A 20,870-nucleotide genomic window follows, 5' to 3' on the forward strand; every position below is an offset into this window, starting at 1 on the left:
AAGATCGATATGACTGTGCAATTAGATTTCTAATTGGGAAATTATCCTTTGGTTCCAATTCAATAAATTGGAAACTAGTGACATCTTTTTAAATAACTCCGACATGCGATTTTTTTTTTCCTTTAAAGTTTGCTCTCTCCCCTTTAACCTGTAACAAGGAGGAGAATCTATCCATAGTTCATAAGAAAAATAAAATCTAGGCATGAGTTTTAGAAAAGAGCATAGGGAAATCGAAACTATTAGATACATTTTTGTCTGCTGCCTTGAATTTTTATTTAATCAATTGAATTCGTTCCCTAAGCTACTAGGCTATTATATGTCTAACTCTAAATTCAAGAAACAAGAGTATGCATATTATTGAAGCACCAAAGTATGGTCTTTGGAGCAGTGATAAATTCCCTCATGCTTAAGTTGTACATTAATGCACTTTTTCTCTTAGTTCAAATAATGAGAAGTCCAAACACTGAATAAGTTTATTAAATAGTACTTTTCACTATCATGAAGAGTTGTTGTTTTTACATGACGTTGAATTGGTTGTGGCTCATAACACCTTCTAAACCCTACCCTATCAGTTGTGAGTCTTCTTGACATCACCAGTTAAACAGATTTCACCTTTGTATTTCATCTGGCCACAGACTCCTGGTGTGGCTTTATAAGAACAGCACTGGACTGTGAACCACAAAGTTGGCAGTTCAAACCAAGGAGCTACTCCTTGGAAACCCTACTCAGGGTCACAATGTCTCAAAGTCGACTCCATGGCACTTAACAAGACCAACAGAGTGCATTGGAAGCAGAATTTTTCCCTTTTCTTAGTCTTCCTGCTTAATTTCAAACACATTTATATGAACCATTTATCTTAATCTAAAGGCTTCCCATTTGTATGTGGGAGAGCAGCAAGATTCTGTTGGCCAGGGATCACGAAAGGGAAATAACAAGGGAGACAAAAGGAGAGATTTGTCCATGATTATTTTGTTTTCAGAACTGGACTATATTCCTTTATCATGAAGTGCTGGTAGGTTAGAAAACCATAGGTCCTCATCCTATTAAACTGCTGCAAATTGTCCACAGCTATCTCTACAGCTTTTTACAGTCCTCTTGAGAAAGAGAAATATGTGTAATTTCATTTCAGTTATATTATGCAAAAGATCTTTTAAGTGGGAGTAAGAGACTTTTAGAAAGAAAATATGATGTATTCAGTACAGTACATTGCTCTGGTAGCATAGTGGTTACGAATCGGGCTGCGAACCACAAGGTCAGCAGTTCGAAACTACCAGCTGCTCCACGGGAGAAAGATGGGGCTTTCTGCTCCCGTAAAGATTTATAGCCTCGGAAACCCTGTTCAGGGTCGCTATGGGTCGGAACCGACTCGACGGCACTTAACAACAACAACAACATTGTCAAAGATGTGTTTGTGTCCATTATTCAAAGGATTCTGGTCAGCAAAACAGATTTTCCCTTTTGGAAAACCATGGTGTGCCATGATGCGTCCCTTCCCACATGAGAGAATAGCCACACAGCATGAGGAATTTGGGCATAATGCCCTCTTAGTTGGTAACACTGATATTTTACCAGCATCTTTGGTTTCTAAGGCTCACACTAATCTTACACTTCAAGATTCAGAATATTTTGACTTTCAAGCATAGGATAAAACCCATATAGCCATATGATTTTTTTCAGGACTGACTAGAGAAAGATAGAATAACAGATTTGCACAGTATGGTAGCATTTAAAAATTAAGCAATTAAAGGTTAATTTCCTCTGTGTTAACTGCAAAGACTGGAAATTAAGTGTTCTTGAAACTTTAAAATAACACACCATTGTTAAATTTTTCCTTATTCCTTTGTGCACTTATAAAATATTTGATAAGTGCTTCATACAGCTAATAGCGTAAACATATGAATCTGTGGTGCTGATAACAGATGGCTTTCAGGAAAAACAGGGGCCTGATTCCCTTCAATATCATTGAAAGGTCAACCTTTGTTTCTGTTTGACAGGTCAACATGGTGATTGGCATTTTGGTATTTAATAAACTTGTTTCCAGAGATGGGATCCTAGATAAAAAGCTCAAACACAGAGCCGGGTAAGCTGCAATTGGTGGATTTTGAAGGTTCTTTATCAATGAATCCCATACTACAATACCAGATCAACATTGATTGTGTTTGACTGTACCTTGAAATTTGTTCTTGATGTACCAGTCTGTCTGGTAGGTTTAGTCATTCAAACATTTTCAATGCATTATTCCTAAGTAATGTGACACAAAATCTAAAAATAATAAGACAGACCATTAAGAAATCTGGGTTGATTTGTATATATTGATTGCCTCCTTTTAAGATAAGAAGATTAAATGTTAAGGCTAGGCTTCAAATAGTTGTCCTTGAGTAAGAGTTTCCAAAGGGCTTTTAGTTTTTATCACAAAGGAAAAGAGGATATATTGAACACAATGTAGGTGACAGAACAGAATGTGGCAAAGCAAACCTATATAGAGCAAGAATACCACTTTTCTTTATTTTTTTTCCTCCTTAATTGAAGAGATCAGCTAAGTTCTGCATTTCAAATGATCCTCATCAAATCTACAACACTGTTCTTGTCATAGAGTCCTGGTGTGGCACTGTAGGATAAGCACTGACTACTAACCCCAAGGTTTCCAGTACAAACCCACCAATCACTCCTTGGAAACCCTATACAGGGTCTTTATGAGTTAGAACTGACTCAATGACCCTTAACAACAATAATTCTTGTTTTAGACTAAATGAAAATGACATTTTATCTATAACCTGCTAGAAAACATGATGTATAATTTTTCACTTGCACATATTCACCACTTATGAAATTAGGGAAACATCTCTGTTAATTTTACTGTTATAGTAATGTCCCCATGTCTAATGTCTTAATGAAGAACATTTCATATGCAGATTGATAGGGGCTTTTAAAGGTTGCATGATCACCTCATCATTTAAAATTTTAGTAACCTGAGTGAAATATTAGTGCCTTTCATTTCCCCTTTATGTCTCTCTTATTAAAAATTTGTTATTTTCTCCTTTCTGTTAAAGTATACCTTAATTCAAAACTTATTCTATAATTATTCTCTTTTCTTGAATAATTTATAATTTAGTAATCATTGTATTTGATCTCCTGATGATAAGAATTTAAACATTCTTTGTGGTTTTATCTTTCTGCTTAATGATTTATATGACAAAATATGCCAGAAATTTTTTTATTGATAGACCATTGGGTTTTGTGGCTTTCAATGTGAAGATTTGATAGCATTCCCATCAAACATTAGAACTAAAATGATATAGTAAAACCATACTGGAAGTCCCATTTTGGATAGATATGATTTTTCATTTCAGATGTGTCTCCCTATTATTCTTAAATAAGCAGATTTAAACTAAGTACAGAAAAGGAATTATCTATAAGAACTGGACAGGAACCTTCCATGTTTACACTCTTTATAGTCTGCCTTATGACTTATGGTCTGAATTGCAGCAATAACTTATTTGTTATTTCTTTCCAGATTAATCATGTAAGAACAGACAGATCACACTAGATATAGAAGCACAGCTCTGCTACTAATGTCACATAGTTACATATTTATACATATTTACATTTATATTTACATATATGTTGTTGTTGTTATATATGTATTTAATTCTTGGGATTTTAATGGTTAGAGTATAACTATGAAATTAAACAAAGCGATGCTCAGTATCTAGCTCTACATTTTACTATCTATGTATGTAGCTTACTTAGTCTTTCTGGAACTCAGTCTCCTCACCTGTTAAATTGGGATGATAATGTTACCTCACGGAATCTATGAAATTGGAAGTTTATAAAGCATTCATTAGAGTGTTTGACCAACAGCTAACACTCATTTAACAAATGGTGGCTATTATTCTGATAAGTGCAATGAGGAGGTCAATACAGACAGGTATTTTCAAAGATTCCTGTCCCCTCTATCAATCAAGGCTCTAGAATTCCACCAATTATGGCATTGAGGTCAGAAAAGGCAATGAGCTCATGAGAACAAATACAATGCTGAAGATTTATTAAACTTGCAGCTTATTTTTTTCTTAGTATTTTTTGTGCAATGCCCAGTTTGAATCACAGGAATATTTATAAGAGATATGAGATAAGTTCAAGAGAAATAGTAATATCATCTTATGATGACTTTAGAAATTACTCATTTCAATCTATATATTAACAAAAACAATTACAAATTAAAACCATTAACTCTAAAAGTGATCTTAGAAATTACACACATTTTATTAAAAAAAATTGACTCAAACGGCATTTTTCTGGCTCAAGAGCCATAGCTGGGAAAACAGAAATAGTGTTAACTATATTAAAAAGGAGCTCTGGTAGCATAGTGGTTACGAATCGGGCTGTGAACTTTAAGGTCAGCGGTTCGAAACTACCAGCCGCTCCGCGGGAGAAAGATGAGGCTTTCTACTCCCGTAAAGATTTACACCCTTGGAAACCCTGTACAGGGTCGCTATGGGTCGGAACCGACTCGATGGCACTTAACAACAACAAAATATATTAAAAAGGCAGAAACCTGGTGATTGTCCAAAGCAGAAAACAGCTATTCACAGTTTAATAGTTCTAATGTTTTTTTTTTAAATAAATACTTCTGTTACATAAGATTCACAAGTGTGTATAGATTGAAATTTGCTCTGTGCTCCGAAATGTTAATGAAGAATTTTTTTTCAGAAGATATGGATTATTTGAGCTAATTTGCATTCTTAGAGAAGCAGTGAGAATGGTAATATAGAAGAAAGGCCAGGGAAAAACAGTCAGAATTAGCTATGGAAACATTGAGCAGGAAGGTAATTTATTGATTTCACAATTACTCTCCTTAATTGTAGAAATTGACCCTTTTCAGTTTATATATATATATATATATATATATATATACATATATATATATATATATATAATTTTTTGGAAATAGGTTTGTTATTTCTAGTCAAATAAGGTCTCAGAAGTTTCTCCTCACATTTTCGCTATTATTTTTTCCCTTTCTTCTTTTGATAATCAGTTATTAAAAATTGCCAGGCATGTAGTTTATGCTCAATAAATATTTATAAAGGAATGAGTAAATGAGTATTTAATAAATAATGTACTATCTTAACAAGTTTTATAAGATTAAAAACTTATTAAATTTTTCTAACACATAAAACATATTTTCCAAGGGGTAATTTATTATTTAACATGAATAAATTTATTACAATGATAATTAGAAAGTTTTTTTTAAAAGATAAAATTGTGTATGTTTTTTCAAAAAATGTTAAACTGAAAATTTCTGCAATGGAGTTTTCTTTATTTAAACTGTTTGAACAGCAATTTTATCTATATGAAATGAAGAGTATTAGTTTGCCAGGAGTCCTGGTGTGGTGCTGTGGGCTAATGGTCATTTGAACTGCAAGGTCAGTGGTTCAAACTCACCAGCTGCTCCTTGGAAACCCTACACAGGGTCGCTATGGGTTGGAATCGACTCGACGGCACTTAACAACAACAAGCAAACGTCAAGAGAGTTTTCAAAGGGAAGAGTTAAAATTTCTTTCTAGGGAAGCTTTTATGTTAATGAACCTATGAAACACAAAGCATTATAAAGTACTTATGAATTTTAATGATGCAGTAAAACACATACAATGATTGGCATTGCTGATTTTACTTAAAATTTTTACTTGTTCTAAAGTAATGACAAAAGAAAACTGGGGAGGGAACTACCACCTAGAGATAGGTCTTAGTAATGATAGGCGGTGTTAAGTTCCATGGAGTCAGTTCTAACTCATGGGTCTCTGAGGAACAGCTGATAGGTTTGAACCACCAACCTTGTGTTTATCAGTCCAGTACTTACTCTACAGTGCTGCACCAGAACATAAGGAACTTACTATTACTAAGAGCCCTGGGTAGATACTAAGTACATTTGAGCTTGTGGGCAATTTAATCCAATCTCTTTTTTAAAAAAAAAATTTGTCAGTGTATTTGATTTTATAAATGCAGAATTGCCTCTGTAGCAAAGAGACAAGACTCTATTTTTCATTGCATCAACTCAATTTAGTATATAATTTATAATAAGTGTTTTCCATATTATTTTAATTTAATTAGTGATTATGCAAACTAGAAAAGAAATATTATATCTCTGGGTAACCTGTCTTTCTTGTGCTACATTCACATTCAATAATAAAATGCTAAAGGTACGCAACTATTCATCTCAAATATATCTCAAGTAAAGAGACAGGAGCATTTAAAATACTTATTTAAGATGTATTTCCAGACAAAACCCATAGTTGGATTAAATCTGTTTTCAGGGTCAAAATATTTGCTTATTTTGTACAATTAAAATCTTTTTTTTTTTTTTAGTAATCCTTGACTTTCTAATCTTGTTTCAGGTCCTAGAGCCAAATTTTTCTTAAATGGGGCAAAATAATCACAACCATGTTTGAAGCACAACCCCAAAATGGCCTACACTCTGGGAGAAAGAAAACAATAAATGAATAAAATCAAAACCAACCCCACTGCCACCTAACCAACTCTGATTCATAGTGACCCTGAAGTACATGCCTTTTAACTATTATTAGGAAGGGACTAAACAAGACTGAAGCCACTCAAATGTAATGTTCTGTCAGTGGTACTCAACACTGTTTGTCCATCAGAATAGTCTATGGAACTTAAAAAATACAGATGTCTGAGACCTGTTGAATAAGAGTCTTTTGACTGGGGGGTATATGTACAGACAACGCAGATTATACTGGTCCAGTTCTCCCTTTTCTTTGGAATCATCTCAAATACATGTCCATGGAGGCATTCATGAATTAACCTGTAGCAATGTTGGCTACATATGATTTTGAACAGTTTGACTACATATGGCAGATACGCCCTGGGTGGAGCAGTGAAGCGAACAACGTTGTGTTATTTTCTCCACCCTACACTCACTCATCTCTGAAATCTACTTATCTACCTAAGAGCTTTCAGATTTACTGTGTCATCCAAGTATCTTTCATAAACAAATACATTTCGTTATTTAAAAGAAACCAAACATTATAAATAATGAGCATCAAACAATATGCTTTCATCTACATTTTGATTATACAGTTATACAACTCCACTCATAAAAAACCCACAGAATAAACTTATAAACATAAATGCCATGTAAGAATGGAAGAGAGAAGCTTCTTGCAGGAGATTATTTAAAGGTGTTTTGAATTTTGATTCAATAATTTGTTTTGTTTTATTTTTCCCTTGAAATATGTTTTAATAAAACAACATTTTATATGGATTTTTACTTTTTAAGCAGGATATATATAATTTTTTCTATGTAGTGTGAACTTGCTTCTATGATGTAATAGACTGAATTTGAACTATTTAAATCTGGATTTACCTGCAAAAGCCTCTAAATCATGATAGCGTATTTAAATGTTATTAGGTTGGAGTTTATCACAAAATGTTCAGAAAGACTATTTTAACCTTAACAATTATGTTAAATGTGTTTATTAAAGCAGAATATGATCACCTTTTTTATTATCAACTAATATTTCATCAAATTTCACCAGTCCCTATATTCAGATCATCATAAAATACGGACAATATATTGATGCAATAAGAAATTTTAGTAAAAGAAATTTCATAATATGAATCTATTGAAATAGAAGTTACAACTTTCACAAATGATTAAAGACTCTTAAAATACGTATCTTCTCCTAATGGACTTCTAAAATATATGCTTGTTTCAGAAGATTTTAACTAATGGTATGTAACTTCTGCAAATGACAACGAAAGTCCCTGAACTTAGGAGTTCTCACGTGTTTGATCATCATGGGTCTGAATAAAGGGTTTTCACTGTATGTCTACACAAGCACATGCTTATGTTTAACTCAGAGTACTGAGCAATTTTGATCTAGAAACGCACGGGCCATATATGGTATAAATGATGGAAATATGTTTTGCATGCAAGAAAGGCCCATATTATTAAAAGGTAAATGTTATAAAAGTAATAATATATGGTATAAATGCATATTTAAGACAACCAAGAGCATTAATCTTTGGTAAATATACCTATTTTCTGCATGAAATCATATTTAAAAGCTAACTTGCAGCAGCAACTTTTTTTTGGTGACAATTCAATATTTTGTTCTTTTTGTGGGTGTTCTGTTTGTTTGCAGTCAGATGAGTGAGCCTCATAGCGGTTTGACGCTCAAATGTGCCAAGTGTGGAGTAGTTTCAACAACAGCTTTGTCAGCCACCACCGCCAGTAACGCCATGTTAGTCCCAATCATTTACATCTTTTTGTTACAAATCTTTTACAGTGCATGTGAGAAAATGCTATGATGTAAAAAATATGTTTGCTAATAGTAGAGTTAAGAACATACTTAAACATTTATAATTGGCAACTAGCTTTATAACTATTGTGTAATAGTCTATAATAAAAATAAAAATAAAATATCTCTTTTGTGGTTTCCAAGTTAATGGTCTTGGTCCACACATAAATCTGCTTTGTAGAATGGGGATTTGGTTATTGCTTGGGACATGATATGCAGCTATGTAATATTTTCTCTGTTTCTCAACAGGGCATCTCTTTGGAGCTCCTGTGTGGTATTGCCCCTTCTGGCTCTGACATGGATGTCTGCAGTTCTTGCCATGACTGATAAACGCTCCATATTGTTTCAAATACTTTTTGCCGTATTTGATTCATTGCAAGGCTTTGTTATTGTCATGGTCCACTGCATTCTTCGAAGGGAGGTAAGGAATTAAACTGATATAAGAGGAATGATTGTTGGAAGATTCATCTTTTCCTTGCTAATAAGTGTACTCTTTTATTTTAATGACTTGATCTTCAGATTAAAACTAGTTTCCTAAGAAGACAATCATTTAGAAGTCAAAGTTGAAAGGAAGCTTTAAAGAACACTTCAAAAAAGTCCCTTGGGACTTTGGAAGTGACAGATTAATACAGATGGGACTATACAAGGGAAAACACAGGTTTGGGTTACAAGAACCAAGGAGAATAGATGAAAGAGTGGTTATAACAGGAGCATTAAGCTTTGAACTGGTAACCACAAGGCTGGCAGTTCAGACCCACCAGATGCTCCTTGGGAAAAGATGAATCTTCCTGCTCCACTGAAGATTTACAGCCTCAGTAACCCTAGGGAGCAGTTCTACTCTGCCCTATAGTGTCTCTGAGTCAGAATCCACTCAAGGGCAGGGAGTATAATAGGAACCTTGGTGACAAAGTGGCTAAGCACTTGACTACTAACTAAAAGCTTAAAAGTTCAAAACTACCAGCTGCTGTGTGGGAGAAAGATGTCTACTTTTATAAAGATAGTTGTTGTTGTTATTGTTGATAAGTGCCATAGAGTTGGTTCCCTGTATTGGGTTTCTGAGGAAAAGCTGGTGAGTTTGAAACACCAACCTTGTGGCTAGCAGTCCAGGGCTTAAGCATTGGAAATGGGACAATTCTACCCTGTCATATAGGGTCACTGTGAGTCAGAAGTGACTCCGTAGCAAAGTTGTTTTTTTTTTTTAAGAAACAGTTGGTATAAGTAGATCTGTTAGAGAAACAACTCTCTAGTGGATAAGAGAGTTGCTGGCAGCTGTCAAGTAGATTCTGACTAATGGAAACCCCATGTGTATAGAGTGGAACTGCTCCACAGGGTTTTGAAGGCTATGACCTTTCAAAAGCAGATCAGCAGGGAATGTCTTCTGAGGTGCGTGGGAATAGATTTGAAATGCCTGTCTTTTAGCTAGTAATAGAACACTTAACTATCTGTGCCACCCTATGGATAAAAGGGAGTCCGACTGTGGAGTTATAGAATAAGAACAGGACCGCCAGGTCTGTTTGAACCACAAGTTTCATGGTTCAAACTCACCAGCTGCTCCTCAGAAACCATATACTGGGTCACTATGAGTTGGAATTAACTTGACATCACTTAACAATAAACAACAATGGATACTAAGATAAAATGGCTTTTTTCAAAAATTACAGTTTGCAAATATAATACAATGATACTTCTTAGAGACCTTTCCTACCTCAGCACACCTCTCCATTAGTTGTACTTAACCAATTTCATTTTAGATAGAAAATGTTGAACATCAACTGACAGTTATTTTGTCTTTATACTAAATAGTGGTTGTTGTTAAGTGCCGTCGAGTCAGTTCTGACCCATAGCGACCCTGTATAGGGTTTCTGAGGAGCAGCTGGTGAGCTTGAACCACTGACTTTGCAGTTCAAATGGCTTTGCGGTCTGGCGTATTAACCCACAGCGCCACACCAGGACTCCACTAAATAGTGGTATAACTTACTAAAGATAAATGTTTCTCACATGGATATTTGTGCTCAGAAAATAAGAAAGCTATCCACAGTGGAGCATGATAGACAGTAATTGTTCCCAAGAACTGTAGACCTATGTGTATAATCACAGCATTTATCTAGGTCATGGTTGAGGATTATTATCTGTAGTGAAGGAAGGAAGAAGTCTTCCTTCATGAACGAAGACACTAACCTGTACCAATTCCTTTCAGAACTCTAATAGATCTCAGACTTGAATTGTTTCGTGATAAAACACTGTTTTCCAACCTGTATGAAAATTATTCTGAGGGCTTGCAAGCACTGACATAGTGTTTACAAGGTTTATGAGTCATTTTAACATTTACTCTGGGGAGGAGTGTCAACTGCAACACACACTGACACAGTGCCATGTTAGTGATTTGAGAATACAGTCTATCCTGTCATTTTGCATCATCCAGCTGCTGTGAGGACTTTATTCTGATGTGCACACTGCAAAGTGATTCATGTGCACATGAATAAATACCACCAAGTTTATACAGTGATGTGTGAAGGGAGCCAAAAGCTTTTACCTGATTTACTAGATGAAAGAACAAGATAGCTGAACGGCTTCAGTAGGATACAGATGTCAGTGATAAGGCCACATGTGTGTTCTAAAAACATTATATTATGAAAACAGATGACAAGTAGACTCAAATTTCAAAGGGGGAGTATTTCATCACTTAAGAAATCTGATTACAGTTAGTTACAATTCCCTCATCACGAATTTCTACCAAGAACGTCAGCATTAAAAATCTCCCAAATACCCAATTCTTTATAACCACTTAAGGAGCACTAGTGGCTCAGTAATTGAATATAACAGAGAGGTTGGCAGTTCAAACACACCAGCAGCTCTTCAGGAGAAAGCTATGGCAGTTGACTTCTGTGAAGATGTTTAGCCTTGGAAATCTTACGATGAGACAATCCTACTTTGTCCTCTTGGATGCTGTAAAATGGAATTGAGCAACAGCAATGGATTAGAGCCAGCTGCTCCCAATTTCAAGTTGTGGTGACCCCATGTGTATGAGTACACATGTGCTCCATAGAGTTTACAGTGGCTGATTTTTCAGAAACAGGTCACCAAAGCTTTCTTCTGAGACATCTCTGGGCGGACTCAAATGGTCATTCTATCAGCAACTTTGCATAATCTTTGCACCTTCAGTGATCCTGTAAATAAATGTAGGCCAAAAGGAAATTGAATAATAATGTAGGGTTGTGTTCTTCTCCAACTATAGCTTTCTTTTGGGTTTTATATATTACTATTTTCTCTAATATTTAGAAACCACAATTATTTTAAATAAATAGACACATGATGCAATTAAGTTTGCAAAGGAGGAATCATTGTGAATTTTAAGCAAGATATATGGCATACCTATATAAACTTTTTTTTTAATGTTTTATTGTGAATTATGTGATAGTTTACACGGAAGAACATTAATGAGCTTTACATTCATCCTATCGTATATTGTTTCATTGCCATGGTTACAATCCCCTCCATGCATCATCAATCAATCAAAGGCTATACCCTGCAAGCCTGCCCCTTGGTCATCAGCACACAACCTTTCCCTCTCTGGGTCTAGAATTCCCAGCTGCTCCATCTCTCCAAGTCATCATCTCTGCCTCCATCTCTGGCATCACTGCTTCTCTGGGTAGGTCCTGCACTCTGCTCTTCTCCCTTGATGGTCCCAGGGACCTCCGCTCCTGGACGGCAAAGTCAACCACTCCCCTCCTTTTTTCTACAAAACATCTACCTTTACATTTCCAACCCTCACATTCAGTCCTGATAGCAATTATTTACTATTGTGCCACATGAGTGCTATCCCCATCTCATTTCATCAGCCCCACCCAGATAGATTGGATACTACTCAGTGGAGATTCTACCTTCCTCAATGCCCTCTGGATCTAGGCTCCCTCTTTAAAGCTTGTAAACCAGTTACTTCTTGCATTTGTACCCACCCATTTTGGGTAGCCACTGTCCAAGTTGCCCGCCCCTGTCTACCCTGTGTATTGAGGGGGTTGGAATGATGCTCGCTGTAAAGACTTGTTCCCTGTTTTGAGCTACTGCATCCATAGGTGTAGGTCAAATTCATCAATTGTATCAGATTACTCTTTTTCTCTTTTCTTTCTTCTTCTAGTTGAGTTCTTATCATCCAGCCATTGAAGCCAGGTCAAGTGGGTATTATCTGCAAGTGTGGGTATTCTTGTGCATATGCTCTCTCTTCTTATCAGCTGGATGCTTTATTCTCCACTCTAGTCCTGTGTGGCTATGTCACTGACTCTGGACCCAGGAGTCCCCAAGTCTTGCCAAACTGCTAGCCAACCAGGTCTCCACCTTGGTTCACAGGAGTCTATTGAATGTAGTAGGCTTTAGCTCGCAGCTTCATTGCTGGTTTCCCCTCACTTCCCCTTATCGGTAACAAATGTGGTCACCAGTCACAGCACATGTTTACTTGTGTATTCCCATTGAGTCTTAGTCTTGGAAGGGGGTTTACCCTAAGGGGACCTGACCACTTGCCTTGGTGTCTCCTGGGCCCTATATAAACTTCAAAAAATAAATCAATATTTTAAGTATTAAAGGAATAGGAAAAAAGGAAAGTGCCCGATCTCTAAATAAGCTTTCATTTTCTTCAGAAATAAATTTTGTAGATAGCCTTGTTGTTTTTAAACGTCGTAGCGTCAGTTCCGACTTACAGCAACTCTATGTACAACAGAGCAAAATACTGCCCAATCCTATACCATCCTCATAATGCCTTCTTTGTCTGAAGCCCATTGTTGTAGCTACTGTGTCAATCCTTCTCAATGAGGGTCTTCCTCTTTTATGCTGGTTGTCTACCTTACCAAGCATGATATCCTTATCCATGGACAGGTTCCTTCTGATAACATGTCCAAAATATGTGTGATGAGGTCTTGTCATCCTTGCTTCTAGGGAGTATTCTGACTGTACATCTTCCAACATAGAAGATTCTCTTTTTGCTTGTGATATATTCAGTATTCTTTACCAACATCATAACTCAGATACATTGATTTTTTTTTGATCTTCCTTATTCATTGTCCAGCTTTCCCATACATATGAGACAATTGCAAACAAAATAGCTTGAGTCAGTTTCTCTTTAGTTGTCAAGATGCTATCTTTGCTTTTTAACTCTTTAAAGAAATCTCTTGCAGCAGATTTACCCAGTGCAATACCCTTTTTGAATTATTGACTGTTACTTCCATAGGCATTGTGAAATCCTTTCTGTGTTCATTGCATATTGATCCAGTTGTGAGGATTTTTGTGTAGCATGAAAGAATACAACTCTGATATTTAAATCAGGAAAGATGTTGCACCCCTTTCCTGATTTAAAACCATGTATTATCCCTGTTTGCTGTTCAAATAACTGACTGCCTCTTGGACTTTGTATAAGTTCTGAATGAACACAATTATGTGCTCTGAACTTTTTGCAATATTATCCATAATGTGTTATGTCCACACAATTGGTGCCTTTATATAGTCATAAAACACAATGAAACTTCCTGGTATTTTCTACTTTCAACTAAGTTCCATATGATATCAGCAGTAATATCTTATGCCTTCTTCTGAATCCAACTTGGATTTCTGGCTGTTCCCTGTTGATATACCATTGCAACTGTTTTTGAATTATTTTCAGCAAAATGCTACTTGCATGTGATCTTAATAATATTGTTCAATAACATCAGCATTTTGTTGGATCACCATTCTTTGTAACAAACACAAATGCTTATCTAGCATGCCAACACAATCTTTTTTAGTTGATGTGCTAGGTAGATGTCTTCCAAATTTATTGGCATAGACAAGTGAGCATCTCCAGCCTGCATCCTTTCCTTGAAACATTTCAAATGGTATCATGTCAATTCCTGAAACCTTGTCTTTTGCCAATGCATTCAGTGAGGCTTGAACTTCTTTCTTCAATACCACTGATTCTTGATCATTGCTACCTCCTGAAGTATCTGAATGTCAGCCACTTATTTTTGCTAGAATGACTGTGTTTTCCTTCCATTTTCTTTTGATGCTTACTGCATCATTCAATATTTTGCCCATAGAATCCTTCAGTATTGCAGCTTAAGGCTTTACTTTTTTCTTCAGTTCTTTCAACTTTAGAAATGCTAAGCATCTGACTTTTTAACTCCAGGTCTTTGCACCTTTCTTTACAATACCTTACTCTGTCTTCTCAAATCCCCTTTTGAAATCTCTGTTCAACTGCTTTACACCCTCATTTCTTCCATTCTTTTTAGCTACTCTACATTCAGGAGCAACTTTCAGAGTCTCTTCTGACATCTGCTTTGGTTTTCTTTTTTTCATGCCTTTTTAATAACCTTTTGCTTCCTTCCTGGATGATGTATTTGTTGTCAGCCTACAAATTGATTGATTTTCAGTCTTAGTGTTCCATGCATCAAATCTGTTCTTGACATCATCTCTAAATACAAGTGGGATTTACTCAGGTTATAGTTTGGGTCTCTTGAACTTGTTTCGATTTTTTTCATCATCTGCTTGAACTTGCATATGAGCAGTTGTTGGTCTTCTCCACAATTGACTTTTGGCCTTGTTCTAAATGATATTGAACTTCTTCATCAAGTCTTTCCACAGACAAAATAGATTTGATTCCTACGTGTTCCATCTAGTAAGTTTCATGTAATGTTGTTGTTATGTGTCGTAGAGTTGGTTCCAACTCATAGCAACCCTGTACAGGGTTTCCAAGGCTGATAATCCTTACGGGAACAGAAAGCCTCATCTTTCTCCCACGGAACAGCTGGTAGTTTCGAACTGCTGACCTTAAGGTTCGCAGCTCGATTTGTAACCACTATGCTACCAGAGCTCCTTTCATCTGTATAGTCATCATTGATGTTTTTGAAAAATAGACATTTGCAGTGAATACATCCTTGGTTTTGCAAAATTGTATCACATAATCTTCAGACCCATTTTATCATCAAAATCATATTTTTCAGCTATCAGTTCTTCTTCTTTGTTTTTAAATTTCACCAGTAATTATCAGTGCATCTTAATTGTGTGTTTGATCAATTTCAGAACTGTAAACTTTGGTTAAAATATCCAATTTCATCATCTTTGGCATTAGTAGTTAGTGTGTACATTTAAATAATAGTTGAATTAATTTGTCATTTTAGTTGGTATATGGATATCTTATTTCTGAAAGGATTGCATTTCAGGATAGATCTTGAAATGTTCTTTTTGATGACAAATGTGATAGCATTCCTTTTCAATTTTTCATTTCTGGCTTAGTAGATCATAAAATCATTCAATTCATAATGGTCAACAGTAGTTCACTTCAGATCACTAATGCCTAGGATATTGAACTGTATGCATTCCATCTTATTTTTTGAAGACTTCCAGTTTTCCTAAATTCATACTTCATTATTCCATGTTCCAATTATTAATGACTGTTTACAGCTGTTTCTTCTAATTTTTGGTTATACCACATCAGCAAATGAAGATTTTGTAAGCTTTACCCTATCCAGGACTCTACTTTGACTAGAAAGCTCTTCTTCAGTCGTATTGTAATGCCTTTCAGTCTGAGAGGCTCACATTCTGTCACTGTATTAGACAATGTTCTTCTGCTATCATGAGGTTTTCACTGACCAGTTTGTTTCAGAAGTAGATCTCCAGGTCCACTTTCCTAGCCTGTTTTGGTCTGAATGGTCCGCTGAAATCTGTCCAGTAAGGGTGACTCTGCTGATACTAGAAATACCAGAGGCAAAGCTTCTAACTTCACAGCAACATGCAAATCCCGCAGTATGACAAACTGACAGATGAGTGGTGGGTATAGCCTTAGGCTATGGTTAAAATATACAGATTTTAAAGTGACAGATATTAATATGATGATTTATTATCAAATTTTTGCTGCTTACATGAGGAAAAATATTTGGCACAAACAAAATAATTTTCATCAGAACTTGTCCATGCTTGCTAATTGGACTATTAATTGTCAAAAACATAATGTAAGGATAATTAAATCAAATCACTTAATAAGTTGATGTCAGTAAATATGTGTTTTATCTATTAATGTGGGATAAAAATGTGGATATAGCCCTGTTATTATCGCATTTTTAATGATTAGTTAAAATTGAATAATCTTACACTTGATGAACCAACTGACAGAACTCTTTCTAGTTCCACCACTGAAATGACAAATCACATATCCAGCATTTTTTCATTGAACCATAAAAATACCTTACGAGATTGCTGTAAATGCTCTGAGAAGATTTTAGCTATAATGTAAATCTTTTTTCAGAACCTCTTAAAGAAATTATTTTAGTATAAAACAAAAACACTTAGTTTGAAAGTTTTGTAAATCCCCCCCACACACATTATCATAATGAAGTCTCATTGAGCCCACAGAACTTATTTTTCACTTTATAAGTATATGTTAATATATTCATCCTGGCATGAAGAAATGATTTTATCTTATAATACTTATAATTACATTGCCCTAATATTAACCACACTTGGAGAGAATGGAGTCACATTCCTGTATCCTCTGTTATGTCTCCTATAAATACAAGTTTCATAAAATGTATGAAAGAAAATGAAATAGTTGCCTAAAGCATGCAAATTGATTCATCTCTATTAAACTACTTTGTAATCCTATAGATAATGCTAGGAACAGTTTTATTGCTTTAGTTTTGTCACTTTATTTTCTCCACAATCATTCAAGATAATGCACTTGGATTTTTAACTTAAATATGTATTTGTTGTTAAGTACCATCGAGTCGATTCCGACCCACAGCAACTCTGTATAGGGTTTCCGAGGAGCAGCTGTTGAGCTTGAACCGCCCAACTTGCTGTTCAAACGGCTTTGTAGTCTGGTTCATTAATCCACAGCGCCACACCAGGACTCCTAAAAATGTTTAAGCAATGTAAAAATATTTTGATTTAAAGAGCTCCTTGGAAACCCTATACAAGGTCTCTGTGAGTCAGAACTGACACAATGGCACTTAACAAAAATTATGCATATATACATATTTACATTTGGAATGTATTTTTTTGTATACCTTTCATGATTTCATGGTTTTTAGGCTTTAATAAAGGTGCCTGGACTCCTGATGTGGCGCTGTGGGTTAATGGCCAGACTGCAAAGCCGGTTGAGCTCCTCGGAAACCCTGTACAGGGTCGCTGTGGGTCGGATTCGACTCGACGGCACTTAACAACAACGATAGTATAAACCAAGGAACTCTGGTAGCATAGTGGTTACAAATCGGGCTGCAAAAACCTCAAGGTCAGCAGTTCAAAACTACGAGCTGTTCCGCGGAGAAAGATGAGGCTTTCTGCTCCGGGAAAGATTTATAGCCTCAGAAACCCTGTACAGGATCGCTATGAGTTGGAACCAACTCTACGGCACATAACCAACCATCAGTAGTATAGTCCTGGTGTGGCACTGTGGGTTAATGTGTCAGACTACAAAACCGTTTGAACTACAAGGTCGGCAGTTCAAGCTCACCAGCTGCTCCTCGGAAACCCTATACAGGATCACTATGGGTCAGAACCGACTCGACGGCACTTCATAACAACAACAACAAATAGTATAATGGGTTATGTGTTTGACTGCTAATTAAAAGGTAAAATGTCAGCAATTCAAATCCACTGGCCACTTCGTGGGAGAAAGATGAGGTTTTCTACTCCCATAAAGATTTACAGCCTCGGAAACCCGGTAAAGGGTCGCTATGAGTTGGAATTAACTCAATGACTTGCTGCAGTAGCAGCAGTAATCACTAATTACTTTTCTTAATATGAATTCAAAAGGCTTTATTTGATACTTACTTACTTTTGTAATTTTCTTGTGAAAGAGTGAGTGTGCATAGAGGAGAAATAGAACCTTGCAGTTTAAGAAAAGGAATGAAATACTGTAGCTGACATTTTGAATGTGATGTTTTTGAGGCATAATTTATTTTTAAAGTGCCTTTGCTTTTAGTAGGCTCAATTTTAAAACAAATTATTTCAAATCCGGAGATAAGGGAGAAATGATAATGGTGATTAATGCCAACTCAACTATATTCCAAATAATAATGAAAAAGAAGCAAAGCAATTATTTACATAACAATTTCTTGTGACCTTCAGAGTTGCCATCTTAATATTTCAGTTTCATTAAATATATACTCTTGAAAATTTAGTTTCTTCTTCTGTAGTATCTTTCGGTTTTAAAATACTTCCATAAATGCCTCTTTTAAAAAGAGAATATACAAAAGAGAGATATAATAGTAATGGTAAAAAATTGGATTGTTTGATTTATCATGCATATTACTTCAGCAACCAAACCTAGATCTTTGATACTAATATGTGTAGTACCTAATAAGATAATATCTAATAGAACAAAAACAGATCCTTTTTTTCCCCCTTTGTCCATCTTTCGTTGACTAGAATTCATTTGGATTAACAGCATATTATTTACTATGCTCCACATTGCTATGGAAATTCAGACTACACAAGAGTTATGAAACCTTTGAAATAGTTGCTGTTGCTAGGAAACCACTTTCTTGGTGCCTGCACACTCTTCTCATCTCTCTCTCTGTCTCTGGCTGTGCCTGGCTCTCAGACAATTCTACAGTTTGTTTTCGGAGAGGGAAATAACAAGATTGCAATACAAAATAAGCTACAATAAAACCCTTTTTCTAAACGAAAGGGAAAAAAAGGAAAGTGCTCAAATGGATAATTTGGTTCTATCAGTGTATGAGTATCCTATGGCTTTTCTGTGGTGTCAGAGAGGTAGCCTGGCCAGGTTCCTCTTTTCTCTTTCTCAAGCATTGGCAGGAAGTCTGGGGTATACCAGATGAGGTTCCCAAAATCTTTATCCAAATCTGAAATGTGGTTTTGCAGCAAAATTCTTAAAATAAACATGATCACTTTTACCTCAGTCGCCTTTCTTTCCTCTCTGCTACCTTCCTTCCCCTCTCCTCTCTGCCATTCCTTCTTCACACACTTCCTTCCCTCTTTCCTGCCTCTCCCAGACAACCTTTTGCTTTTTGCCAGTTCTCATTTAGTCTCATTGTTTCCATAATAGAGGCAGATAAACCAAAATGGTTTGAAAATACACCACAGAGGATATACAAGGCAGACAAGCATTTTTACCTGTGTTCTTACTTATTGATGCCATAACACAAATACCACAAAGGGATGACCATAAAGAACAAAAATTTATTTTATCATAATTCTAGGGCTAGAAATACAAAGTAGGGTATCAATTCCTTCCTTGTCAGTAACCCCAGATATTCCTTTTTTCCTTGGCTTGTAGAGAATCTTTACTTGGCATCTGACTTCCTCAGTTGGTGCTCCTATGTTTCTTGTCTAAGCTATTCTTTAGCTTGGAAGTGATTAGGTTTAGTATCCACCTTATGCAGGTATGACCTCAACTGACTGATCAATCATGTTATGGGTGCTGATTACAAGTATTTCAGTAATAGAATTGTCAGTTTCCGTGTAGGAGCCCCATGTTTGAATCTTGGTTAATTTACCGTATGCACAGCTACCACCCATCTGTCAGCGGCAGCTTGCGTAATGCTATGGCACTTAATTTTAACAAGTTTCAGCACAGTTTACAGACTAAGACAGACTAGGAAAAAAACACTACCTCTCCTTCTGGATTGAGCTGTTCTGAATTGAACATGACATTGGATCAACTTGATATGACTTGAACACAGAATCATGAATAGTGGCATCAGTCAATCTTAATCTGTTCTTGAGATTCTCCAAATCCATGCAAAGCTTTAAGAGATTAACAAGAGCATGCAATCAAATAAGAAAGATGACATCAATGAATAAGTACAGACAAGGAGAGTTCATTATAGAGATCGGCAGATTGCAGTGTTATCTGTTGGGTAGTATCCAACTTTGTCCTGCTGTTAACCCAAAGCCTTCTGCTGAAGCCTCACAGTGGTCTCCCAGCTATCCTCCCTCTGGATGGCAACACAGTTGCTTCTAGGCCAGTAAGGAGGGGTACCTGACCACAGGCATATGGATATGCAAGTCCCACAGACCTCTGGGCTTCTCCTCTTAAGTTTTTGCTAGACTGGCCCCTAAAAGTTGAAAATGACTACAGTAAATGTTTAAAAGTAAAACAGAAGTCATTACTTCTTATTTCTTATATTTTAGTTAAATTATAAAAGATAATTTTTTATCTTTTAATTTGATGTGCTATAACAACTTGTGATATAACAACTTGCTTTCTCATGAATTCTTTGCTCAGCAAGGCCAGGAGTGGAGGCAGTAGTGTGTTGTAATGGGAGGGCTAGTGACCATGTCAAGTGGCCTGGTTTCACTCTCAGCTGTGCCACTTTCTATGGTTATGATCTTGACCAAGTACTTAGACTTTCTAAGCTTCAATTTCCTTATCTATGACACTGTAATACTGACTGCCTCAAAGGAGATGGCATGAGGCTGAAATGAGATATCACATGTGAAGACATGGGTCATGGTGCCTCAAATATAATTCCCCTTCCTTTCTTATTTGCAGCTATATTTTATGCAGATTGTATATGGGAAATGTAATCTAGGGAAATTTATGTGACCCCCCTCCAAAACTCTGAT

The 20,870-nt window shown here is 36.0% G+C and overlaps 1 protein-coding gene across 1 annotated transcript in view; it reads left to right on the top strand.

Annotated features, from left to right (window-relative positions):
- Positions 1-20,870, top strand: part of BAI3 (brain-specific angiogenesis inhibitor 3) — a 1,099,520-nt gene that overhangs the window by 1,020,012 nt on the left and 58,638 nt on the right. Inside the window, exons 23-25 of the mRNA XM_006835746.1 lie at positions 1,995-2,080; positions 8,166-8,264; positions 8,571-8,742. Of these exons, the coding sequence (XP_006835809.1) occupies positions 1,995-2,080; positions 8,166-8,264; positions 8,571-8,742 (357 nt within the window). The remainder of the gene's footprint in view (positions 1-1,994; positions 2,081-8,165; positions 8,265-8,570; positions 8,743-20,870) is intronic.

This window comes from Chrysochloris asiatica, unplaced genomic scaffold (assembly GCF_000296735.1).
Source record: "Chrysochloris asiatica unplaced genomic scaffold, ChrAsi1.0 scaffold00019, whole genome shotgun sequence".
Lineage (NCBI taxonomy): Eukaryota > Metazoa > Chordata > Mammalia > Afrosoricida > Chrysochloridae > Chrysochloris > Chrysochloris asiatica.